General features: G+C 47.7%; 1 protein-coding gene across 6 annotated transcripts in view; it reads left to right on the top strand.

The window, feature by feature from the left end:
* arap2 (ArfGAP with RhoGAP domain, ankyrin repeat and PH domain 2) overlaps positions 1–26,881 on the top strand; it is a 710,987-nt gene that overhangs the window by 299,912 nt on the left and 384,194 nt on the right. For all 6 annotated transcript variants that reach the window (XM_085968379.1, XM_085968416.1, XM_085968406.1 and 3 more), the window contains exons 11-12: positions 6,632–6,831; positions 11,051–11,136. In XM_085968379.1, coding sequence (XP_085824505.1) covers positions 6,632–6,831; positions 11,051–11,136 — 286 coding nt within the window. The remainder of the gene's footprint in view (positions 1–6,631; positions 6,832–11,050; positions 11,137–26,881) is intronic.

Raw genomic sequence — 26,881 nt, 5'->3', positions numbered from 1 at the left:
CGGAACTTTCAACATTGGCATGGCCGGCAAACAAGTGGTAACGGATCGGCCTCCCATTCTACATCCCGCCTGATTTTCCTTTGCATTGACTGTAACGGAAAGGAAAATCGGACAGGGTGTAAAGTGAGCGACTGACCCATTGCTACTCATTTCCCATCGGCATGGACAGCTAAAATCCATGGGCCTAGAAATTCAGTAGCGTTCGCCAGCCGTTAACGCCTTAAGAGGGGTAGATTTCCAGCGCTAGGCACTTAGCGCCCGGGCGCAGTCCGATCTGAACCTACGCCCAACTTCAGTTGACATTTAGCGCCGGCGCAAAGTGTTTGTGCCCGCTCAGCTGCGCGCGCAGCTTATGACGTCATTTCGTCGTGCAACGCTGTTTGTGCGCCCCAAACCGGAAATTCAGTGGCGCCCGCCCAATGTGGGCGTGGCGCTGTTAAGAACTGTGAACTGGAACACAGCAGAGGCCCTGCGGGCCTCGGGGAGCGCGAATTAAAGGGCACTGAGACTGAACTATAAAGGCCAGCCATTTTGCTGCAATGACTTTAGTGCTTTGGATTTCTGGACAGAGACCAAGGAACAGACCTTACTGATTTGGGACAACATAGGAGAGGTATTTTTGGCTTCTGGCCAGAGCTTGGAAATTAGACTCATTGTGATTTCACTGTCTGCAAGTTTATTATGGGGGCTGCATGGGGTTCCAACCCTCAGTTCCAGCATTATGTGCGAAGGGCTCGCAGACGCTGTGTGAGAGGGCCAGCCATGCCTAGACGCAGAGGGGCCATCAGGCGTCGGCAACGTAGGCCTTACCCACTCAGGGAATACCGCCAGCAGGTGTCCTATCTCACCATGATTGCCGCGCATTGTGTTAAGAGGCTGCGCTTCAGAAGGGAGGTGGTTGCAGAGATCTGCCAGCTGCTTCACAGAGATCTGCGTCCACAGCTGATGTGCAGGACGTCTCTGTCGGTGGAAGTGAAGGTCACGGTGGCTCTGAACTTTTATGCAAGCGGCTCCTTCCAAGCCGCTGCTGGGGACATAGCGAACATCTCCCAGTTCGCCGTGCATCGCTGCATCCGGCAGGTCACCGATGCCCTTTTCGCAAGGAGACACCAATTCATCTCCTTCCCCATGACCCTAGAGAGGCAGGAGCAGCGTGCAGTCGGATTTGCCAGGATCGCCGACTTCCCCATGGTGCAGGGCGCCATTGACTGCACGCATGTGGCTATGCGGGCACCTATCGACAATGCCGAGGGTTACCGCAACCGGAAGGGCTACCATTCCCTCAATGTACAGCTGGTGTGTGACCACAGGCAGCGCATCCTAGCTGTCAATGCCCGCTTTCCAGGAAGCAGCCACGATGCATTTATCCTGCGCCAGACTACTGTGGCTGACATGTTCGAGGCACAGCCTCCACCAAGGGGATGGCTTATCGGGGACAAGGGCTACCCTTTGTGTACATGGCTCATGACCCCGCTCCGCGCGCCCAGGACCCCTGCGGAGGAGGCATACAACGAAAGCCATCAAGCCACAAGGAACATCATAGAGCAAACGATTGGCGTCCTCAAGCAACGGTTCCGCTGCCTGGATCGTTCCGGCGGATCTCTACAGTATTCGCCGGATAGAGTCTCCCAGTTCGTCGTCGTTTGCTGCATGCTGCACAACCTGGCTATCCGCAGGACTCAGGCACTGCCACCTCGCGTTGGACCACCACCTCAGGAGGACGAGCAGGAGGACCATGAGGAGGAGGAGGAGGAGGAGGAGTACCAGCCCAGGAGGGAGCCACAAGGTCCAAGGGCCGTCCGCCGGCGGCTTATTGAACGACACTTCTAGGCCCCCTGTCAGGGAATGGCTTGTGGCAATGAACGCACCTGAATGCAGCCGCTCCGCAAGCCCTCAGCCGGTTAACGCAACAATCACTTGAAACATGACACCTGGACAAGCTGAATAAATAAAAAGCTTTATTTAACAAACTCAGGGCCCTTCCCACATGAAACAGAAAAACAGACAAGACCCCCAAAAAACAGTCACAAGCATATCTCACTCCCACAACCTGGGGAGGAATAACAAAAATTGTCCTTCCAATTGGCCTTCATCCTCGGCCTTAGCAAAATAAGCCCCCCCCCTCCAGAACACAAACACCCCCATATAAAAAAAATTTGCCTTCGTCTTCGGCCTTACCAAAATAAGCCCCCCCCCTCCAGAACACAAACACCCCCATATAAAAAAAACAGTTGGCAACACACTCTACTTGGTGTGCCGAGAGGGCGAGTCCTTGTGCAGGCTTCTCCGGCCCCTGCCCGACCTGTTGCTCCGCCTCAGCCTGGGCCCTGTGGGTGTTGCAAGGCTAAGGGAAGGCTCCTGAGGGGCACAATGCGTGACGGCAGATGCCCCTGGGGGTCGGCCTAGACGAGGTCCGGCCCTGGAGGGGCCGACTGCTGACTGCTGCAGCTGTGGCTGGCCAGCATCAGTCTCTCCAGCAGCTCGTCGCACCTTGGCTGGGGGAGTGGCAGTGGCAGCTGCAGCAATGGGGGCAAGCTGGCTGATGCCAGGCGCTCGCTGGTCGCCAGAGACACTGGCACTCGGCCGGCCTGGCACTGCAGCAAGTGCAGCAATCTGGTGAAGGCCAGACCGCTGTGCTGCAGCAGGGCGGCGGGTGCCCTGGCGATGCTTCCGTGACACAGCGAGTGTGGCAGAAGTGAGTGCGCGAACTGCCCTGGTCTGTGCCCGCATCAGATCAGCCAGTGTCTGGACGGCACCACTCATGAACTCGCGACTCGCGTCCTGTGCTGCCGCGAGTTGCTCGACACCCCTGGCCTGTGCTGCCGCGAGTTGCTCGACACCCCTGGCCTGTGCTGCCGCGAGTTGCTCGACACCCCTGGCCTGTGAGTGCCCGAAATTGGCCACACTATGAGCCAGGGACTCAATGGCCTGAGGCAACTGTCCCACAACCCCCATGAACTCGTTGTGGCGCCGCTCCAAGGCTGTGGACATTTCATCAAGGAGGCGCACCTCCTGGGCGAGGACCGTCTCCGGACTGGAGGGCGGACTCTCCCTCTGGGGAGAAGGCCGCCGAGCTGCCCAACTCTTCCCGCGTGCCTGGACGCCACTGGGCCCAGCAACTGCCCTCCCCTGCAACACTTCCCCCCTCTGGGGAGAAGGCAGCCGTGCTGCCCGACCCTTCCCGCGTGCCTGGACGCCACTGGGCCCAGCAACTGCCCTCCCCTGCAACACTTCCCCCCTCTGGGGAGAAGGCAGCCGTGCTGCCCGACCCTTCCCGCGTGCCTGGACGCCACTGGGCCCAGGAGCTACACCCCCCTGCAACACTTCCCCCTGGCTCTCCTCCAGGCAAGACGTGTCCCCTCCATTGCCATCCCCTGGCGCGGATGAGGGTTCCCCCGATGTGCCGCCTTCCTCTTGGTCCTCGTCATCCTCCTCTTCCGAGGGACTGGCACTCTCAGCTTCAGGGACCTCCTCCTCACCAGCTGAAAGCAGGAAGGCACAAGAGTAGCTTTAGAGTGAGGACAGGGCGTCAGCGAGGGAGGCATGAGTGGTGCCATTATGCGCATTGGTGGGACAGTGGCAAAGGATGTAGATCTGAAGCGCAAGGGGAACCAGAGAGGTCCAAACGGTCATGTCCTTACCATTGGGTCCCAGCACAGTGTCGGCATCTCCAATAGCAACGGGGCCAGTCACCCGGCCACGCACGAGTCGAGCCACGCTCTCCTCCAGCTGACTGAGCTGCTGGAACTGGGGACGGCCTCCCCCGGTGACAGTCTGGCTCTTCAAATTCTGCGCCAGCTTGGCCTGCAAGAGAAAGGACGGCCTCTAAGTACAGTGTGGTGCCCTGTTGTTGTGTGCACTGCCTCCCATGGTCGAATAGCTTGGCCAGTGTGGTGCCCTGTTGTTGTGTGCACTGCCTCCCATGGTGGAATAGCTTGGCCAGTGTGGTGCCCTGTTGTTGTGTGCACTGCCTCCCATGGTCGACTAGCTTGGCCAGTGTGTAAAGTGCAGAAAGTGCTATTGATGATCATGCCAGTGCCATAGCTGCGGGAGGAGGGCTGGCCATTAGGCCTTTGAGGTCCCTTTGCCCATAATGTGAGGTGCACATGCAAGGATGAGGAGGACACTGGAAAGGATACTCACCCTGACCAACCGACTGAGGTCGTTGTACTTCTTGCGGCATTGGTCAGCATTCCTGGGGACATCGCTGTTGGCTGACACCCTCAGGGCGATTTCCCTCCAGGCTCTCCTGTACTGACTCCTGGGAGCCTTCTTGCCACTGTCCGGGCACAAGATCTCTCTGTTCTTTTCCAACCCCCTGAGCAGCACCCTCAAAGCATGCTCTGAGAAGCGCTGCGCTCGTTCACGAGCCTTCTGCATGGCTTCAGGCGCTATTTGGGTCCACCAGCAGTGTTCAGGCCTAGCTGCAGGGCTCCACTATCCAGGGCGTGGCTGCAGACAAAGTCGACCCTTCCCCCTTTAAGAGCTGGCCGGCGTCAGGGTGTCTGCTGTCAATCAAAACATGACCGCACCTGCGCTGCGCCCGGCCTCGGCGTTATCAGTCCGCACCGCCGGCTTAGCGCCTAAAGATAGGAGTGCAACGCCAGTTTCAGCGCTCGCCCAAACTCCTTGGCCAAAGCTACTGAATTTCGGCGAAGTGGCCTCCACTTTCCGGCGGGCGCTAACTTTAGCGCCCGCCCGACTTTACCGCCCCAAAAGTGGCTATACTGAATTTCTAGGCCATGGTCTTTTTATTATTTTGTCTACTTAGTTATGTAAAATACCTTCCACTGCAAATCTTCCTCAGGCGACCTGAGGGTTGGACTTCATCATCGACATCTGCCCTTGTTGACAGTAGGCTCCCGAGGTATGGAAAGTGGTCCACGTTGTCCAAGGCCTTGTCGTGGATTTTGATAATCGGGGGGGCAGTACTGTGTGGCGGGGGCAGGTTGGTAGAGGACCTTTATCTTACGGATGTTTAATGTAAGGCCCATGCTCTTGTACGCTTTGGTGAAGGTGTTGACGATGGTTTGGAGTTCGGCCTCAGCGTGAGCGCAGACGCAAGCGCCGTCTGCAGACTGTAATTCGATGATAGAGGATGGGACGACCTTGGATCTGGACTGGAGGTGACGGAAGGTTGAACGCCTAAGAAAGAGAGTGTTTGAAGACCAGGACCTCAAACCCAGCACTAAGCTCATGGTCTACAGAGCAGCAGTGATACCCGCCCTGCTGTATGCCTCAGAGACATGGACCAATGTACAGCAGGCACCTCAAAGCACTGGAAAGGTACCACCAATGCTGCCTCCGCAAGATCCTGCAAATCCATTGGCAGGATAGGTGCACCAACGTCAGTGTTCTCGCTCAGGCCAACATCCCCAGCATCAAAGCTTTGACCACGCTCGATCAGCTCTGATGGTGATGGACGGGTCACATAGTCTGCATGCCCGATACGAGACTCCAAAAACAAGCTCTTCTTCGAGCTCTGACATGGCAAGAGAGCCCCAGGTGGTTAGAGGAAACACTTCAAGGACACCCTCAAAGCCTCCTTGAAAAAGTGCAACATCCCCACTGACACCTGGGAATCCCTGGCCCAAGACCGCACAAAGTGGAGGAGAAGCATCCGGGAAGGTGCCAAATACCTCGAGTCTCTTCGCCGGGAGCAAGCGGAAGCCAAGGAGCGCACGACAACCCAAGCACCCCACCCACCCGCCTCTTCAACCACCATCTGCCCCACCTGTGATAGAGACTGTAGGTCCCGCATTGGACTCATCAGTCACCTGAGAACTCATTTTTTTAATGTGGAAGTAAGTCATCCTCGGTTCCGAGGGACTGCCTAAGAAGAGACTGCAAATATATAACTCTTAATATATAAATATCACTGTTGCATTATGTGCTTGTTCATTATTTTACAACAAATTTGTTTCATATTTTAAACCTGAAGTGCGGTCACATAAAGACTGAAGTGAGATCCAGTGGACGCATAAGATAGTCCAATACCACACGGCAATGACCAAACAGTTTGTTATCACAAACATAGCTAGATCTTGGACAATGTTAGACAACTTCAAAAGAATGGGGAGTTGTGACTCACTCATAAAAGTAATCTAAGATATGAGAGCTGGTATAGTCTGGAGTAAAAAAGGTAAGAAAGGCCTTAAAAATGAAACATTCACCTTTAACAGATGTCTGTGATGGACTGTGGTTTATGTTAGGGAAATGGATAACAATTCTATTGTAGAATTGTGTCTTGGCTATATGCCAGGACCCTCAAATAGTCTTGCTCAAACATTATTCAATGAATGTTATAACATTGTTCCACATATGCTACCATTATTTATAATGCTGTTGTATGTTTTAAGTTCTTGTAAGTGCCAAAAAGTACAGAGCAAGTGTAATACTTTTGACTTCCCAGATTACCTAATTATTTATAGCAGCTTTTAAAATATTTATAGAACATATATGTTATAAATGGTGCATGTGTTTTTTTTACTGTATCAAGCTGGTCATAAGATATTGCCATTATAAAATGGATACAGCTCTTCCCCGATTCTTATTCAGCTAAATTAATGTGGCTTTATTTGTACTATTAGACTGAATAATTAAAAATGAAATGGAAAAATCAATGTTTCAGCTTCACAGCAGAATCTGAACGAGAGAAACAAGAGTGGATTGAAGCTATGCAAGGATCGATAGCAGAAAGCCTCTCAGATTATGAAGTGGCAGAGAAGATCTGGTTCAATGAGTCTAACAGAAACTGCGCAGATTGTCGCGCACCAGATCCTGAATGGGCATCCATCAATCTAGGCGTTGTCATCTGCAAAAAATGTGCAGGTAATGAAAGAGGACAAAGGGAAATAGCTCAAATCATAGTATCTTATTATTTTGTACTGTTGAAGGTATTCCACTTTGCATTCATTTAGTAACCCTGGGCCTAGAAATTCGCAGTCTTACTGCTGGCTGTTAAGGCCCATTTTGGGAAAGAAAATGGCAGTCGCCTCACTTCTGTCCACTTCCGGCACAGGACTCGGCAGCCAACATTTTGGTGAGGGCCATAGCGCTGCAGTTGACAACGCTGCAGTTGGCAGTGCTGACCTCAGAAAAGTAAGTCAGCAGAGTGTGTCTTCATTTGGCGTGCAACGCCGGGTTAACACCACGTCTGCAAACTTATAACTTTTTGCTGAGTTTATCATCGGGTCCTAAGCATGCCCAGAAAAGCGTACGTGAAGTAGCCCTGCAGAGACGCTGTCAGGGCATCTTACAGGGACACACACATCTTTCAGGTAAGTTTGCATTTAAACTTTTGGACTGTTTTTTTAACATTTTATTGAAGTAATGGCTTGGTGCAATAGATGTTAAAAGTTTTTAAAGTGTGCAGTGAGTGCTGCAGGATGCTTACAAGCTTCGGATTGTAAAGGAAGGCCTCTGAGAAGACAGAAAATGCTGGAAATACTCAGCAGGTCTTGTAGCACCATGGAGAGAGAAACAGAGTTCACGTCTCAGGTCAAGATGCTGCCTGACCTGCTGAGTATTTCCAGCATTTTATGCTTTTATTTCAGATTCCCAGCATCTGCTCGCAGAGGAAAGAGCAGGATGCAGAAGAGGAGGATGCAGAAGGAAGGATGCAACCCAGACATCCCCTTTCTGGCTGAGATATCCAGGATGGAATCATCTGCCTGTGGTACCAGTGAAAAGAAAAAAAGAAAGACTTGCATTTGTATAGTGCCTTTCACGACCACCGGACATCTCAAACTGCTTTACAGCCAATTAAGTACTATTTGAAGTGTAGTCACTGTTGTAATGTGGCCACAACCCCAATTCCCCATTCAACATTTGTCCCACACCTTACCTTCCCTCTGTTACTGACCATCACAGTGTCCTCTTGGCCATAGTGCTGAGATAAAAGCCAACACAAAGCAAACTTTCCAATCCAACTTTATCCATCTATCCATCCAATATGACTAATCAACTAATCACCCTTGTACATTCCCTTAGTGACTGTCTTGTGTGTGCCTTTGCCTTTCCTAATGATGTCAGGCAGTGCTACCCCAGTGGCTGCAGCATGGCTGGTGGAAGGCTGCTGACTTTCAGTGGGGGACACTGCAGATGGCCTTGCTGATTGACCTTGAGGAGCTGGTGGCTGGGAGTGTGAAATTGAGTGATGGCGTTTCTTCTCCTCCTCCTTCTCCTTCTTCTTCTTTACTCTCTTGTCCCTCTTCTTTGTCAACCACTGGCTGGGCAGGCTGTATTTCTTGGGTGTGTGAAATGAGGAAAGCACAAGGGTGGAGTTGTGGTGAGGGGAGGGCGGGAAAGCAAGAGGTGCATGCGAAAAGGAGGACAACGTATGAGGATACCAGCATCTTGCATCCTTTCTGCCCCACCACTGGCCACGGGCTCAGTCATGCCTCTACCAAGAATTGCCAGCGCCGTCTCCTCCAAGGGGGTGAGGTGAAGCTAGGAATGTGAGGTGTGCCTCATGTTTGGTAGTGATTGTTGGTAGTTGAGTGATGGAGGGGGTGGGGTGTCGTGCAATGAGCAGTCTGTGAGGCTAGTGGTACAGTTGATAGGAGACGGCTTTTGAAGATGCATTCACTGTCTTTGACCATTGGTCTGAGGTCATGAAGCTTCTTTGGGCATTGGAGCTAGGTGGTGGGGGCAACACCAGTGGTAGCGATGGCCTCGTGATCTGGTCCCACATTGTTCTTTCCGGAGGGCCTCCTGGCCCCTGTGGGTAGAGGACCTCTCTTGCAGTGTTGACCCCCTGCACAAAACTGGAGTGCTGCGTGCAAGACCCTGAGTGCCCCTTCCCTGTTTGTTGAGCCATTTGTGTTAGTGCTGAAGCACTTTTACCCTTTTGTTTAGGTGTGGAAGGTAGTTCAGCTTTAAGAGCTGAGGACTGCCACTTGGGAATTATTTTTAACTTTTTTTTTAGTAGGCATATGAGCTGTAAGGGCTACAAATTGCCTATTTTTAAGTGACCCGGGGACCCCCAAGGAAATTCCCAGTGGTTGTCTTTAGGATAAAATTTCTAGGGGTAGAGTTTTTGCCAGTGATATCAGCGCAATCCGGGTGGAATCAGCCGAACCAGCCAGGCGAAAGCTAGTTATGCCCAAAACCACTTGCACTCATCTTTACTGCGATCTTATACGCTGGTTCAGGATTCAGTTGACCGGATCAGGACCCGACCACTAAACTGGCCACGCCCCCAGGTCGCAATTGTGAGATTCCGCCGATTGTGCTGGTTCGGGAAATTGCGCTAATTTTCTTAGGCATGTTTTTAATGTTTTTTCATATCAAAAAATATTTAATTTACTAAGAAACTCACTAGTGTACACCAATGAAACTATTACATGGTTCAGCATAGTTTTGTTTAAGTCATTTTCAGTGATTTTTTTTTAGTCGGGTTACTCACAAGTAGAAGACTGGACAGCCTTGTTAAAAATGCTTATTCTTGTGATAAACGCATTTTCAGCTGTATTAATAAAACTGAACCAGGTTCCCACTCTTAAATACGTCAACAAACACTTTATAATAGAAAGAAAAAAAATGATTACATTCTATAATGCTGTATGATTGCGCTGGTTCATGGAAGATTTTACATTTGTGATCATGCAAATGATTTTTGTTGAAAACTTGAACTGTAACCAAGCCAGTGCATTTTAGGCACCGTACCCGATGGTGCCCAGAATGGAAACTCTACACCAGAGTGTCTATCATGCTTGTTGAGTCTCTTGTCTGTATTGTGACCATTGAGCCCTCGAGCAATTTTCTTCTTCGTGATTTGTTAACTTTTTCAATCGCTAGTATTTTTCTCCTTTTCTTCCAATAAGTTATTTCCCATTTTCATCATCAGATATAAAAACTTTTTCCCAAATTTCAATTTTCTTTCCAATCAGATTCTATCTAAAGGAATGACGTCCTAGCAACACAAAACTCAGAGATACAGCCACTGTAAACCCCTAAAAATAAAATTTACCACATAGCAAACATGTAAAAACATTCATGCAAAAATATCATATTTATTCATAAACTTGCCCCCAATTACTTTTTTGTCCCCTCCACAAACTGAATGATACACCCCACAATCCTGGACTTCAAGGGGAGTTTAACAAATGAACATGGAAAATATAATTTGTTTCTTATTCCAGTAAAAATATTTAAAGCAACTCCTTGAGTATTTAGTAGAAGTAGCAATTTGGTGCTTTCTAAGCAGAGCCATTTTATGTTTTTAAAATGCTCGGTAATAAGAATTGAGAAGAATTTTATGTTTAAAGGGTCAAAATGTAAGTTTCTTTGAATCTGAAGTTGAAAGTAGGTGAAAGTGCTGGCACAAGAGATTAGGATACATACTCCACATGGAAACTGAAATGACATATACTCCTTTACATAAGTAAATGCATTTTATTAACTTGGAACAGTTTTAATTACACTAGAGAGTATTCATCATGAATTGTAAATACTAAAAAGAAAGACTTGCATTTATATGGCACCTTTCATGACCACCAGATGTCCTAAAGCACTTTACAACCAATTAAGTACTTTTTGAAGTGTAGTCACGGTTGTAATGCAGAATGCGTGGCAGCCATTTTGCACACAGCAAGCTCCCACAAACAGCAATGTGATAATGACCAGATAATTTTTTTTTAGTGATGTTGATTGAGGGATAAATATTGGCTAGGACTCTGGGGAAAACGCCCCTTCTCTTTGAAATAGTGCCATAGGATCTTCTTTGTCCACCTGAGAGTGCAGACAGGGCCTTGGTTTAATGTCTCATCCGAAAGATGGCACCTCCAATAGTGCAGCATTCCCTCAGTACTACACTGGAGTGTTAGCCTAGATTTTTGTGCTCAAGTCTCTGGAGTGGGACTTTGAACCCACAACCTTCTGACTCAGAGGAGAGGATGCTACCAACTAAGCCACAGCTGACACTCTTGAAATTCAACACTAAACAATTGAGTAAATACTGATTTTTCCGGCTTTTGTCAATCTAAACAAATATTTATAACATATATTTGTGTTTATATACACATATACATTTGCTTTTTTGAAACAGGTCAGCATCGATCGTTGGGATCGTCTATTTCCAAGATTCGTAGTCTGAAGTTGGATACTAGTATTTGGAGTAATGAACTTGTTGAGGTAAGAAACCATCCTGTATTAACAAATGGAATTTAAAAAAATCTTTTATACAGATTAATACGAACATAGGAAATTTTTGCAAAAAAGGAAAGTGCATTTGGACCAATAAGCCTACTCCTTTTTAGTTGATCTCAAATCCTGCTATCCTCTCTTCTTACAATATCATACAATACCTTCTTCAGAAACAGACACACTTTTATCTTGGCCAATATATATAGAATCATAGAAGAATCATATAAATTTACAGTACAGAAGGAGGCCATACAACCCATCGTATCCAGCCTAATCCCACTTCCCAGCTCTTGGTCCGTAGCCTTGTAGGTTATGGCACTTCGAGACCATATCCCAGTGCTTTTTAAATGTGATGAGGGTTTCTGCCTCTCCGACCCTTTCAGGCAGTGAGTTCCAGACCCCCACCACCCTCTGGGTGAAAAAATTTCTCCTCAACTACCCTCTAATCCTTCTACCAATTACTTTAAATCTATGCCCCCGGTGTTTCCTATTAACGCTATCTACGCCCCTCATAATTTTACAGACTTCAATTAAGTCTCCCCTCAGCCTCCTCTGTTCCAATCTTTCCTCATAGCTAAAATGCTCTACTCCTGGCAACATCCTCATAACTCTCCTCTGTACCCTCTCTAGTGCAGTCACATCTTTCCTGTAATGTGGTGACCAGAACTGTACAGAGTACTCTAGCTGTGGCCTATCTAGTTATACAGTTTTTTTACAGTTCTAGCATTACCTCTCTGCTCTTATATTCTATGCCTCAGCTAATAAAGGAAAGTATCCTGTATGCCTTCTTAACCACCTTATCTACCTGTCCTGCTACCTTCAGGGATCTGTGGACATGCACTCCAAGGTCCCTCTGTTCCTCTACACTTCTCAGTTTCCTACCATTTATTGTGTATTTTCTTGCCTTTTTAGCCCTCCCCAAGTACATTACCTCACACTTCTCCGGATTGAATTGCATTTGCCACTGTTCTGCCCACCTGACCAGTCCATTGATATCTTCCTGCAGTCTACAGCTTTCTTCCTCACTACCAACCACACGGCCAATTTGTTTATCATCTGCAAACTTCTTAATCATGCCCCCTACACTGAAGTCTATATCATTGATATAGTATTTCCTTCAGTAGCCTTGAGCTAGTTTATGTACATTTAAATCAAACAATGAGAATAACAGAGATTGTGAGACCAACAAATACCAAATGGTTACCAGCCCTCTCAAATATATGGCTTCCTAACATCAGGCATCATATTGCAGCAAAAATTCCCCTTGACAGAATCCAGGAGATGCCATAATTGCCACGTTCCTCACCACCGGCTCATCAGCAGAAGACCAATCTGGACCAACCATCTTCATTATGTCAAGCAGAATGGGGACAAGTTTCTCCCTCTGTAAGCACGTCCTTCCTCAGCACCTAGCCCAGTGAAAGAGCCTGACTTCGAGCTGCCACATCATCTCTTGTGTAAACTCAACCATTTTAGATGTGGGTGTCAAGATGTGTGGCAAATGACCACAAGCTGGGGACTCTGGGTCAGCCCCGTGTGTTGTTGCAATGCAGTAGAGGACTCTACACATCTACTGAATGGCTGCTCATTTCATGTTGATCTATCAGGAGGACTTTCCACACCTGGAGGCTATTGAAAGGTTCAAGTTAGTATGACATCTACCAAAGCCCCTTGACATTTTTGACATCTTTGACACTTTTGACATTTTTGACTTATAGTTTATCTCCCTACTTTATAGTATGTATTATGATTTTTTCCCAATCTTTATTGTACCACTTGTGCATTCTGAAAAAATTACCCTTTGTCTGAAAAAGTTTTGCCTGATTCCCTATTTACTGCTCATTTTTAATTTATACTCCTAGTTTTTGAGCCCTTTATCTGTATAAACAGTAGATAAACTCTTACCTGCCCACTTCATAATTTTGCAAGCTTCAGTTACATCACTTCAAGGCTTTTTTCCCTATGAGTACCAGTTCAACTTTCTTTTAATCTTCCCCCACAACAGAGAATTCATTATCATCTTGCCTTAATGCTGCATCCTGTAAAGGCCACTAATATCCTTCCAATGACCTGTTGGCCAATCTGTTTTGCAATTATATTAATAACTCTTTTGATTTGTGTTTTGCCCCTCTGTGTTAGCCTTTAGCATGCAACTTGAAGCAGTTGTATACTGTTCCCCTAAATGCACTGATACATTCAGCATTCTCTATAAACCCACATCTGGAGCTTGCTTGAGTGTGTAGGTGACTGATAATTAAGTGATTTTCATTCTATTGCCCACAAGAAGTTTTGCCATTGTTCACAAAAGTGTTTCCTGGCCATGCTTTCCAAACACAGGAAAATGAAATGGAGCCTTTAGAAAGTTTCTAGGGTTAGTAATACAACCTTCATAAAATATTAAGGAAGACCGCTGGCATAATGTTACTCATCCCTCCCGACTGATCTTGAGTTCCTCTGAGACCATTCTGCAGCCTGTTCAGTAAGATGATTACATCTTCCATCTGACCACATCTTCCATCTGACCATTTAGTCAGTATAATCATTAGGCAGCATACTTTAGAGAGCCTAAATGGTAATAATTGACCACTGAAATTGACTGCTGTAGAATTAGCTGGAAAAAAATTGTCTGATAACGCCCTAGAAACACTAAATAAGTCAAGCTAAGGTTTAGTGTAATGACAACTTTGTGTTCACAGCATGTCCCATGACTCACTGATTATAGCTGCACTGTACCTTAGCCCAGAGTCATGATGGTTTTGTGACTCATAAATGGAAAAGCATTTTACTTCAAAATGTTAACTAAACACAATGTGGAATGAGTTTGGATAGTTGTGATCTAATTCCTAGTAGGCATGGGCCCAGATCACAAAATGGGCACTAATTCAGCACGTTTTGGCACAGTGTCACTCACATCCCAAGAACAGGTGATCAAAAAATACTACAAATACTTGAAATGAATGCGATAGCACACACTGGGCATTGTCAAACTAAACATCAAAGCCATACGACACTGCATTTAGAGTGTCAGCTTGTTGATAGGAATGTGCACATTTTTAAAATACACTTCAACGTACTTTATTGAAGTGAATGGGAATAGGCTCGCTGGATTTTTGCTGCTGTCATATAAAAATGACATTTAAACACTCCGTCATGTCTCCAAAGTTTCCACTGGCCAGATACATAACATAAGAAATAAGAGCAGGAGTAGACCATACGGCTCCTCAAGCCTGCTCCGCCATTCAATAAGATCATGGCTGATCATCAACCTCAACTCCACTTTCCCGCCCGATCCCCATATCCCCTGATTCCCCTAGAGTCCAAAAATCTATCTATCTCAGCCTTGAATATACTCAAAGACTCAGCATTCACAGCCCTCTGGGACAGAGAATTCCAAAGATCCACAACCCTCTGAGTGAAGTAATTCCTCCTCATCTCAGTCTTAAATGGCCGACCCCTTATCCTGAGACTCTGTCCCCTAGTTCACAGAATCACAGAAACCCCACAGTGCAGATCGAGGCCATTTCGGCCCATCGAGCCTGCACCGACACATATCCCACCCGATCCCCGTAACCCCTGCACCAACACATATCCCACCCTATCCCCGTAACCCCACGTATTTAATCCCCCTAACACTAAGGGTCAATTTATCATAGCCAATCAACCTAACCTGCACATCTTTGGACTGTGGGAGGAAACCGGAGCACCCGGAGGAAACCCACGCAAACACGGGGAGAATGTGCAAACTCCACACAGACAGTCACCCGAGGCCGGATTCGAACCCGGGTCCCTGGTGCTGTGAGACAACAGTGCTAACCACTATGCCACCGTGCTGCTCTCCAGTTCTAGACTCTCCAGCCCGGGGAAACAACCTCTCAGCATCTACCCTGTCAATCCCCTTCAGAATCTTGTATGTTTCAATGAGATCACCTCTCATTCTTCTAAACTCCAGAGAGTATAGGCCCATTCTACACAATCTCTCATCATAGGACAACACTCTCATCCCAGGAATCAATCTAGTGAACCTTCGTTGCATCGCCTCCAAGTCAAGTATATCCTTCCTTAGATGAGGAGACCAAACCTGTGCACAGTACTCCAGGTGTGGTCTTACTCAGGCCCTGTACAATTGTAGCAAGACGTATTTACTCTTATACTCCAACTGCCATTTGCCTTCCTTATTGCTTGCTGTACCTGCATGCTGGCTTCCTGTGTTTCTTGCACGAGGACACACAAATCTCTCTGAACACCAACATTTGAAAGTTTCTCACCATTTAAAAAAATATTCTGTTTTTCTATTCTTCTTACCAAAGTGAATAACCTCACATTTCCCTACATTATACTACATCTGCCACTTTACTGCCCACTCACTTTATCTATCTATATCCCTTTGTAGACTCTTTGGGGGAAAAATTCAGTATCGTCCCGTTTGGGGCGCCATTATCGGCCGTGTGCAAAGTTTAATGCCTGGCGCTAATTATCGCCTCCGACTGCAAACTTGGCTTTTATCACTCCTGGAGGTGATTGGAGCGCTAAATCAGGCACTTCACACCTGTCTTAAGGCGCAAAGGCCGAGGAGCGAGGCGCTACCTCAGAGCGCTGGCGAAGCCAGGAAGGGCAAATCAAAATAAACCTGGAAAGTGCTGCTCAGTATTCAAAACTCCTTCACACAGCGTTGAATCTCTCCAGAAGTCTCTCTCTCTCTCTCTCTCTCTCTCTCAGAATGCTTGGTGCAAAAATGTCACCGACAAAAAAAGGCAGGAAGCGGTCGCCTTTAAATAGTGCTCCCCTAGTCTCTTTCTGACAGCATAACGCTCCCCTCAACCTGTCGTTGCAGGCGGTAAGGCAGGGGGCGCCACTCATTATCCGGTCCAGGGCACTAACGGGACGTTGCGCACTCGACTGACGTCACAATCTGCTGGCGCAGGAGATTGTGGCAGTAGTGTTTAGCGCCGCTGCAAAATGTCTAGTTAATTTCGTGAGCGGCGCAAACATCGCTAGTTGCTTTGCGCCCCATTAGCGCCCTCTTAAAGCGCTAACGGGAGGCGCAACCAACTGAATTTTTCCCCCTTTGTGTTCTCCTCACAGCTTACTGTCCAACCTAGCTTTGTATCATCAGCAAACTTGGATACATTGCACTCGGTCCCTTCATCTAGGTCATTAATATAGATTGTAAATAGCTGAGGCCGCAACACAGATTCATGTGGCACCCCACTAGTTACAGCCTGCCAACCTGAAAAAGATCCGTTTATACCTACTCTCTGTTTTCTGTCCATTAACCAATCCTCTATCTATGCTATTATATTACCCCTAACCCCATGAGCCCTAATCTTGTGTAATAACCTTTTATGTGGCACCTTATCGAATGACTTTTGGAAATCCAAATATACTACATCCACTGGTTCCCCTTTATCTACCCTGTTAGTTACATCCTCAAAAAACTCTAATAAATTTGTCAAACACAATTTCCCTTTCATAAAACCATGTTGACTCTGCCTAATCACATTATGATTTTCTAAATGACTTGATACCACTTCCTTAACAATGGATTCCAGCATTTTCCCAATGACTGATGTCAGGCTAACTGGCCTGTAGTTCCCTGTTTTTTCTCTCCCTCCTTTCTTGAATAGCGGTGTTACATTTGTGACCTTCCAATCCGCAGGGACCATTCTAGAATCTAGGGAATTTTGGAAAATCAAAACTAATGCATCCACTCTCTCTTCAGCCACCTCTTTTAGAACCCGAGGATGTACGCCGTCAGGTCCAGGCGATTTGTCGGCTTTTAGTCCCATTAGTTTCTCTAGTACTTTTTCTCTAATATTAATTACGTTAAGTTCCTCACCCTCATTAGACTCTTGGTTCCCCACCATTTTTGGTATGCTTTTTGTGTCTTCTACTGTGAAGACAGAAACAAAATATTTGTTTAAAGTCTCTACCATTTCCTTGTTCCCAATTTCTCAGAGGAACTGATACTAAGCCAACAAAGATTGTGGTGTACAATGAATGGGATTGCATTTGTAGTTCTGCTTGCAGGAAGGTCATACTGAGCTCAACTTGGAATAAAACATGTAATATGAATGGAGATACAGTCTGTTTTACTGAAGTGTTTAGAGGCCTTGCTGCCAAATCTGTTTTCCTTTACTGTTGCAACATCTCCAAGTTTTTACATAATTTACTAGGAGCTAGAGGCTAAACTTTCCACGTCTGTGCCCCCGGTGCAGAGCATCACCCACTGGGAGCACATATTGGAAACTGCACAATTTTCCAATATGAGCTCCTGGAGGGTGAGGCTGTCTACTGGGAGTGGGGAAGGTGTACGTGATTCCCTGAATAGGGGCTTATTACTCTGAGCAGGAAGCTGAGTCAGCGCTTGTAACTTGGGTGTGGCTCAAAGGTGTATAAAAGTAAACAATATCTGCTGATGCACAGGGTGGTCTTAAACCGAGGGCACCTAAACAAAGTGTAAAGGTTGGGAATTTGGAGAGAGTGGGAATTAGGTGCAGAGGGGGAAGGAGGAGCTGCTTTTTGCCTCCAATACTTGTAGTGGTTTGTGTTACAAGTAAATATTTAATTTAATTTACCTTTAACTTAAACTAGATTAAGTAATTAGTTAAAAATTAAACTATAACCTAAGTTAATTATATACATAAACTTTCATTAGTTAAATAAATAAAACAAGGTTATAAAGGGATGGCAATGCAGGTGGTGTTCCCCAACAGCAGCATGTGGGAGTTTGTGGAGTGCATCGCAATCCTGGATGACCATGCCTGCAGTAAGTGTCTGCATTGTGACAAACTTATGCTCAGAGTTTTTGAGCTGGAGTCTGAGGTGCAGACATTGCAGGGCATCAGGGAGGGGGAGAGTTACCTGGACACTTTGATCCATGAGACCTACACCCCTTAGGTTAGGTAGTGGTATAGGTCTGGTTCGTGGTCAGGGAGAGGAGGGTGTGACTGCAACTCAGGCAGGTAAGGGCACCCCACGTGCAGTGCTGGAGGAGCCTCAGCCTTTGCGCTTAACCAACAGCTACGAGGTTCTTGCTGCATGTGTGAATGAGGGCAAAGTCTGCAGGGTGGAAGAGCAAACTGACCATGGCACCGTGGTACAGGAGGCCATTCAAGTGGGGGAAGTGAAAAGGAATGTTGTAGTGATAGGGAACAGTATATTCAGGGGGATAGATACTGTTCTCTGCAGCTGTGACTGGGAGTTCCGAAGGCTGTGATGCCTGCCCGGTGCCAAAGTTAAGGATATCTCCGCACAGCTGGAGAAGAACTTAGAATGGGAGGGGGAGGATCCAGTTGTCGTGGTCCATGTAGGAACCAATGACATAGGTAGAACTAGGAATTAGGTTCTGCTGAGAGAGTTTGAGCAGCTAGGGTCAAAATAACACAGATAGAAATATATGCGTTTGATCTAATAGCCATTAGAGAGATGGTTGCAGAGTGACTGAGGTTGGGAACTAAATATTCCAGGATACTTGACTTTTAGAAGAGATAGGCAGAATGGAAAAGGTGGGAGGTGGGTGGGGTAGCCCTGATAATAAAGGATGGGATAAAGACAGTAGAGAGAAAGGATCTTAACTCGGAAAAACAAGATATAGAATCACTTGGGTGAAGCTAAGTAACAAGGGGCAGAAAACACTGGTGGGAGTAGTTTATAGGCCCACTAACAGAAGTTGTAGAGTTGGGCACAATATAAATCAGGAAATTAGAGGTGTATGTAACAAGAGTAATACAATGGGGGATTTTAATTTTCATATAGACTGGGCAAACCAAATTTGCAGTAATAGTGCAGAGGACGAGTTCATGGAACGCATTCAAGATTATTTTCTAAATCAGTATGTCGAGGAACCAATTAGGGAACAGGCTATTTTAAATCTAGTACTGTGCAACGAGACAGGTTTAATTAATAACCTTGTAATAAAGGAGCCGCTGGGGAGCAGTAATCATAATATGATAGAATTTGATGTTGAGTGTGAGAGTGATTTAGTTAAGTCCGAAACTAGGGTCTTAAATCTGAACAAAGCAATCTACGTAGGTATGAGAGGCAAGTTGGCTAAGGTAGGTTGGGAAACTAAACTAAAAGATATGACCATAGATAAGCAATGGCTAACATTTATAGAAATAATTCATAATTCACAACGAATATACATTCCCTTAAGGAATAAAAGCACCACGGGAAAAATGGTCTCACCGTGGCTAACAAGAGAAGATTAAGATAATATTAGATTAAAGGAAATGGCTTATAATGTTGCCAAAAGTAAGCCTGAGGATTTCAAGGATTTTAGAATTCAGCAAAGGTGGACTAAGAAATTGATAGAGAAAATAGAATATGAGAGTAAATTAGCAAGAGACATAAAAACAGATTGTAAAAGCTTCTATAGGTATGTAAAAAGGAAGAGATTAGTGAAAGTAAATGTGGGTCCCTTAGAGGCAGAAACATGAGAAATTATAATGGGGAATAAGGAAATGGCAGTGATATTAAACAAATATTTGGAGGGAAAAATGGAGTCGCGCCCCGTTTGGGGCGCTAACTTCGCCGGGGCGCTACTTTTAGCACCCCAGAAAAATTAGCACCCCCGTGGCCGAAATTGAGTGGTAGCGCCCCAAGAGGGAAGCGGGGTACTACTGGAAGTGCCCCACCTCCCTCTTGGGGCACTGCGAGGGAATATCATGGGAATTTCGCGGGAGGCGTTGGCGGCGCCGCACCCGGGCACTAGTTGCTTTGCACCCCATTAGCGCCCTAAGAGGGCACTAATGGGAGGCACAAAGCAACCAAATTCTTCCCCCTTTATATCTGTGTTCACGGAAGAACACACAAAAACTTTCTGGAAATAGTGGGGAATTAGGTAAACAAATGGTATATTAGCCTTTAATCCAAAAGGATTGGAGTATAAGAATAAAGAAGTTTTACTGCAATTATATAGGGCCTTGTTGAGACCACACCTGGAGTACTGCGCACAATTTTGGTGTCCTTACCTAAGGAAGGATATACTTGCTTAGAGGAAGTGCGACAAATATTCAACTGACTGATTCCTGGAGTGGGGGGATTGTCCTATGAGGAGAGATTGAGGAGACCAGGCCTAAATTCCCCAGTACTTAGAAGAATGAGAGGTGATCTCATTGAAACATATAAAATTCTTACAGGGTTTGACAGGGTAGATGCAGGGAGGATGTTTCCCCTGGCTGGGCGTCTAGAACTAGGGGTCACATTCTCAGAATAAGGGGTCGGCAAATTAGGACTGAGATGAGGAGGAATTTCTTCACTCAGAGGATGGTGAATCTTTGGAATTCTCCACCTCAGTGTAGAGATTCGCGTATCTCTGGTAAACAAGATCGAGTGCAAACCAATATGGCAGGTTTATTGTGTATAATCGGAGTTTAGGATGGAATATAACACACTAGTTATACAGCAAAAACATACGACTGTAACAAGTAGCTGGTACCGGACTCCGATCGGACAGACGACTGGCATGCGCAAACAACTCTTCTTATTCGTCCTCCTTCTTGTCTCACGTGTCTTTCTCTCTCTTTCTCTGAACTACCCAAGAGTGTTAGACTAAGGTCCGCATGGGTCCACTCTCTGAAGAGTGTTAGACCACTGTTTCCACTCTTTGGAGCCCCTCACTCTATGGTCTGAGCTAAGAGTTCTTTAGCTCTTCCTTTTATTCTCTTTTTAGGGGTGGGCTTGAGGTAGAATAATAGACAAGAACATTTAGCCTATAGAGGTTCCCCTTAAACCAAGGTGCCCAATGGCATGTCGAGTTCTTTGTCTCAACTTACCGATGAAGACCCTCCCTCAAGGGGTCTTCACAACCATCACACATGCTTTCTGTTCTTGACCAATCATGGCCTTACAGCATCTTGAGGACTGTCTTCCCTTATCTCATCCTGCCCTTTCCTTCCAAAGCAATAGTCTCTTATCTCATCCTGTCTTGCCCCCCCTGGTGCAGCCAGTGCGTGTACCAGGCACAGCTTTGGGCCATTAAATCAGAGGCCCAAGCCAGAGCTGTCTTACTCAACCAGCCGCCCTCCAAACTATCTCCCCTTAATCTAACAGACTATTCCATCCTAAGATGGTACCTTAACTCCCATAAGTTCCTTCCATTCTATGTCCTTTATACTAATTAACTTTTAATTATCTTCACAAGCAGTTCTGTTAAACAAATTCCAAATTCTACCTTAGCATTATAATATGGTTATTAGTATTAATGGAAGAAACATAGATTGGGCCTTCATTGGCCAAATTATAGACACATTAACAAAGTCAAAACCAAAACAACAGACAGCTCGCCTGACAGGCAAGGACATGCTATAGGCCCCTGTGTGGAATGTTATGTCTTATCTAATTTAACTAACTGAAGATATTTTGGCCTAGAAATTCGGTGGGCTGCACCACCAGTTAGCACCTAAAGAGGGCAGTCAGTGGCTTTAGCGCCCTGGCCACGCCTCCCGCAATATTTAGCTGGGGCGCTAATGGTGGCGTTAGCCTGTTGCGCTGCGCCGCCACCGATGACGTCATCGGTGTGCACAGCGCCCCGCTACCGCCCCGATCACGATATTTGGCAGCGACCGCCTCTGTAGCGCCACTCGCTAATCGCGCCCGGTTCACGGGGCCTACCTGTGGCGGCAGTGGCGCAAATTAAGGTGGAGGTGCGGGGCGGCAATTTTTTTGCGGCCGCCTGCCAGCACCTCCATCCCCAGCCTTCTGTTCTCCCCCCGCGGCATTGCCGGCTGTTTTCCAAGAGCCCGGCACTTCTCCTCGGTGCCGGGCTCTTTTCCGGCACTCGCGATCGCTCATCGCGCTGGTGCAGGCCCCTCCCCCTTAAGAATGGGAGGAAGGCCTGCAGTACCGCAGCACGCCGTGCTGCAGCGTGTGGCGCTGCGGCACGTTGCGCTGCGATATTCAGTTTCAGCGCCATAAGAGGGACACGGAGTGCCTCGAGCCTCTTGGGACACTGGCATCAGTACTGGGACAGGAGAGAACTGTTCCGTTGGGACGGACTTCACTTGGCCAGTGCTGGGACTAGAGTCCTGGCGAATCGAATAACTAGGGCTGCAGAGAGGGCTTTAAACTAATTAGTGGGGGGGAGGTTTTAAGAGAGCGAAAAATAAAAATGACAGCGGAGAAGGCAATAGAGCAAGGCAGCAGTGGGGGAATTAAAAACCAGAACGTGTCAGGAAGGGACAGAATGTATAATGGTAAAGTAGTAAAGGGGGTAAAAGCAGGAATAAATTGTCAGAAAACATATTTGAAAGTTCTTTAACTGAATGTTCGCAGCATTCGTAACAAAATAGACGAGTTGACGGTACAAATAACTACACATGGGTATGATCTGGTGGCCATTACGGAAACATGGCTGCAAGATGATCATGACTGGAAACTAAACATACCAGGGTATTTGACAATTTGGAAGGACAGACAGGAAGGAAAGGGAGGTGGGGTTGCTATGTTAATCAAGGATGGAATCACTGCAATAGTCAGAAATGATATTGGGTCAGCGGATCAGGATAGTGAAACAGTTTGGGTGGAGATAAGGAATAATAAGGGGAAAAAGTCACTAGTGGGCGTAGTCTATAGGCCTCCTAACAGTTGCAACTCTGTTGGTCGGTGTATAAATCAGGAAATAGTTGGGGCTTGTAATAAGGGAACAGCTATTATCATGGGGGATTTTAACTTTCACGGCGCTGGAAGAGAGCAGACGTGTCTCTGTGAGCTCCCACAGCTTTGTTTATTTTTTTCGCTACTGCGGCCGCTCTACCTACCTACCTACCTATCTACTTACCTGCTTCGCCCCTGGGCTTACCTGTCTTTCCGTTACCGTTCGGCCGCCTCGTTTCCCGCGGGTGGTTGCTGCTGCCGCCGCTTTAGGGACTAACTACCTTGCGTCTGGGCTTAACTGTCTCACCGCCGTCGCTTGGCCGCTTGGTTTCCTGCGGGTCCGTTGCTGCTGCACCGCTTTTGGGGGTCTACTTGCCTTGCCTATGGGCCTATCTACCTTGCCTCTGGGCCAACCTGTCTCGCCTCTGGGCCTACCTGCATCGCCTCTAGACCTACCTGCCTCGCCTCTGGGCCTACCTGTCTCACCTATAGACCTACCTGCCTCGCCTCTGGGCCTACCTGTCTCGCCTCTAGACCTACCTGCCTCGCCTCGCCTTTAGATCTCTAGACCTACCTGCCTCGCCTCTGGGTCTACCTGTCTTGCCTCTAGACCGCCTGCCTCACCTCTGGGCTTACCTGCCTCAAATATAGGCATACCTGCCTCATAGCCTCTCAGCTTACCTGCCTCGAATATAGGCATACCTGCCTCTGGGCCTACCTGTCTCGCCTCTGGGCCTACCTGTCTTGCCTCTGGTCCTACCTGCCTTGCCTCTGGGCCTACCTGTCTCGCCTCTGGGCCTACCTGCCTCGCCTCTAGACCTACCTGCCTCGCCTCTGGGCTTACCTGCCTCGAATATAGGCATACCTGCCTCATAGCCTCTGGGCTTACCTGCCTCGAATATAGGCATAACTGCCTCTGGTCCTACCTGCCTTGCCTCTGGGCCTACCTGCCTTGCCTCTGGGCCTACCTGTCTCGCCTCTGGGCCTACCTGCCTCGCCTCTAGACCTACCTGCCTCGCCTCTGGGCTTACCTGCCTCGAACATAGGCATACCTGCCTCACAGCCTCTGGGCTTACCTGCCTCGAATATAGGCATAACTGCCTCTGGGCCTACCTGTCTCACCTCTAGGTCTACCTGTCTTGCCTCTAGACCTACCTGCCTTGCCTCTGGGCCTACCTGCCTCGCCTCTGGGTCTACCTGCCTCGCCTCTAGACCTACCTGTCTCGCCTCTGGGCCTACCTGCCTCGCCTATGGGCTTACTTGCCTCGAATATAGGCTTACCTGCCTCACAGCCGCCGCCTCGTCTACCACGGGACCGCTGTTGCTGCCGTCGCCGCTCTGGGCCTATCTGCCTCGCCGCCGCTTTTATCATTGCTGCCGCTCGACCGCCTTGTCTCCCGCAGGTTCGCTGTTGCTTTTTATTTATTATTATGTGTATCCTGAGCGCGAAAGTGGTTATTATATATAGTCACCAAACACTCTTGGAATTACGGAACATTCCAGTGGTTTTTTACGGAAATACAGACATCACAACAAGAAACTTAACAAAAGACTTTCCTGTGGAGGTGCTGAGGGACAATGGAGAGCAGTGGGGGCAGGGGAGTCCACCCCTCGACCAGAACCATCAGGCCCCGGGAAGTAGGTGCAGACGAGCCCACAGGCGAGGGTCGCGGGCAGGCCTGCTAGTTAGATCACGCAGACGGGGGTGGAAACCAGCTTTGCCCAGCATTCTCCTTGCCAATGTTCAATCTCTGGCAAATAAGATTGACGAGTTGAATTGCCGTATCGCCTCACAGCGGGACATTAGGGAGTGCTGTGCCATGTTCCTAACAGAGTCGTGGCTAACCTCCATGATACCTGATGAGGCGGTGCAGCCCCAGGGATTCCTTCTGTTTCGGACCGACAGAACAGCTGATTCAACGGGGAAGAACAGAGGTGGGGGTATCTGCTGCCTGATCAACAACAACTGGTGTACAGATGTCCAGGTACTTTCACAACACTGTTCACCTAATTTAGAACTACTAACAATTAAGTGTTGCCCTTTTTATTTACCGAGGGAAATCTCTGCTATTCTCATGGCAGCAGTCTACATTCAGCCACAAGCTAATGCAAATGCTGCACTGAGTGAACTTTACAGTGAGGTCAGTAAACTTCAGAACCGGTATCCCGAGGCAGTTCCTATCATTGCGGGAGACTTCAACCGTTGTAGTTTAAAGAAAGTATTGCCAAAATACTTTCAACACATCTCCTGTCCGACAAGAAATGGAAAAACTCTAGACCACTGCTATACAACAATAAAGCACGCCTACCGTGCCATTGCTCGGCTGGGCTTCGGCAAATCAGACCACATTTCCGTACTCCTACTTCCTGTTTACAAACAGAAGTTAAAGAGCACACCCACAACAGTAAAAACGGTGCAAAGCTGGACAGCGGACACAGAACTACAACTGCAGGGCGGGTTGGAAATAACGGACTGGAGTGTGTTCAAGAACCCAGACCTGGATGTGTACGCAGGCCACGTTACTGGATACATTAACAGACTGGTGGATGAATGCATTCCTACCAAGACTATCTGTTTATTTCCTAACTGCAAACCATGGATGAACTCAGACATTCACAACAAACTAAGAGAACGGCGTACCGCTTTCAAATCAGGGGACACTGAACTCTACAAGAAGGCTAAGTATGACCTCAGAAAGGCTATCAAAGCAGCAAAAAGAGACTATAAGAACAAACTAGAGTCTCAGTACGGCAGGGGCTCTGACGCCAGACGCATGTGGCAGGGACTAAGGGCCATCACCAACTACAAGGGGAGCTCAGCGGGAGTCACCAACACCGATCCCTCCCTACCAGACGAACTGAATACTTTTTATGCTCGCTTTGAGAGGGAGAACACTGAGCCGGCCATCAAAACCCCTAGCCACCCAGAGGATTACACATTACAGCTGACTGAATCCGAGGTCCGGAGAACCTTCAGGAGGGTGAAAGCACGGAAAGCAGCCAGCCCAGACGGGGTTTCACCCTGTGTCTTCAAGACCTGCGCAGACCAGCTGGCTCCTGTGTTTACGGACATTTTTAACATCTCATTGCAGCAGTCTGTTGTACCAGTGTGCTTCAAGGAGACAACCATTGTGCCGTTACCTAAGAAGGCCAAGGTAACAGGCCTCAATGACTATCGTCCCGTGGCTCTAACATCCATAGCCATGAAGTGCCTGGAAAAGCTGGTCATGACACACATAAGCAGCATCATATCCGATTCCTTGGACCCGTTCCAGTTTGCATATAGGGCGAACAGGTCTGTAGACGATGCCATCTCCCTAACACTACACACTGCCCTGGAACACCTAGACAGGAGGGACACTTACGTCAGACTGTTGTTCATTGACTACAGTTCTGCATTTAATACTATTATTCCCTCCAAGCTGGTCCTGAAACTGAGGGACCTAGGCCTGGGCACCCCCATCTGCAATTGGATTCTGGATTTCCTGACTGGTAGGCCTCAAGTGGTGAAAATAGGGAACAACACCTCATCCACTCTGGTCCTCAACACCGGAGCACCACAAGGCTGCCGCCTCAGTCCTTGGCTGTACTCTCTGTTTACACATGACTGTACAGCCATACACAGCAACAACCGGATTATCAAGTTTGCCGACGACACCACAGTAATTGGCCTGATAAGCAACGATGATGAGACGGAGTACAGAGATGAGATAGTCCAGCTGATGAGAGAGTGCAATGACAACAACCTTGCCCTGAACGTTGGCAAGACTAAGGAACTCATCGTGGACTTCAGAAGCCACCGAGGGAACCATCGCCCCATCAGCATAGACGGGACACCAGTGGAAGTCGTCAGTTGCTTCCGATTCCTGGGACTGCAGATCTCTGATGACCTGGCCTGGAACCATAATACTGAGGCTATGCTGAAGAAGGCACACCAGCGCCTTTACCCTCTACGGTGCCTGAGGAAATGCGGCATAAGCACACAGTGGCTTGTGAACTTTTACCGTGGCACCATAGAGAGTGTCTTGACGAGTGGTGTCAATGTGTGGTATGGTAACACCACTGCACAGAACAAGAAAGCCATCCAGAGAGTTGTGAATATGGCAGAAAAGATCATCGGGTGTGCATTTCCGTCCAT

This window comes from Somniosus microcephalus, chromosome 2, assembly GCF_052327205.1.
Source record: "Somniosus microcephalus isolate GS21.2 chromosome 2, FLI_Smic_1.0, whole genome shotgun sequence".
Lineage (NCBI taxonomy): Eukaryota > Metazoa > Chordata > Chondrichthyes > Squaliformes > Somniosidae > Somniosus > Somniosus microcephalus.
Note: the sequence above shows the minus strand (reverse complement) of the source record. Positions and strands in the feature narration are given on the sequence as shown.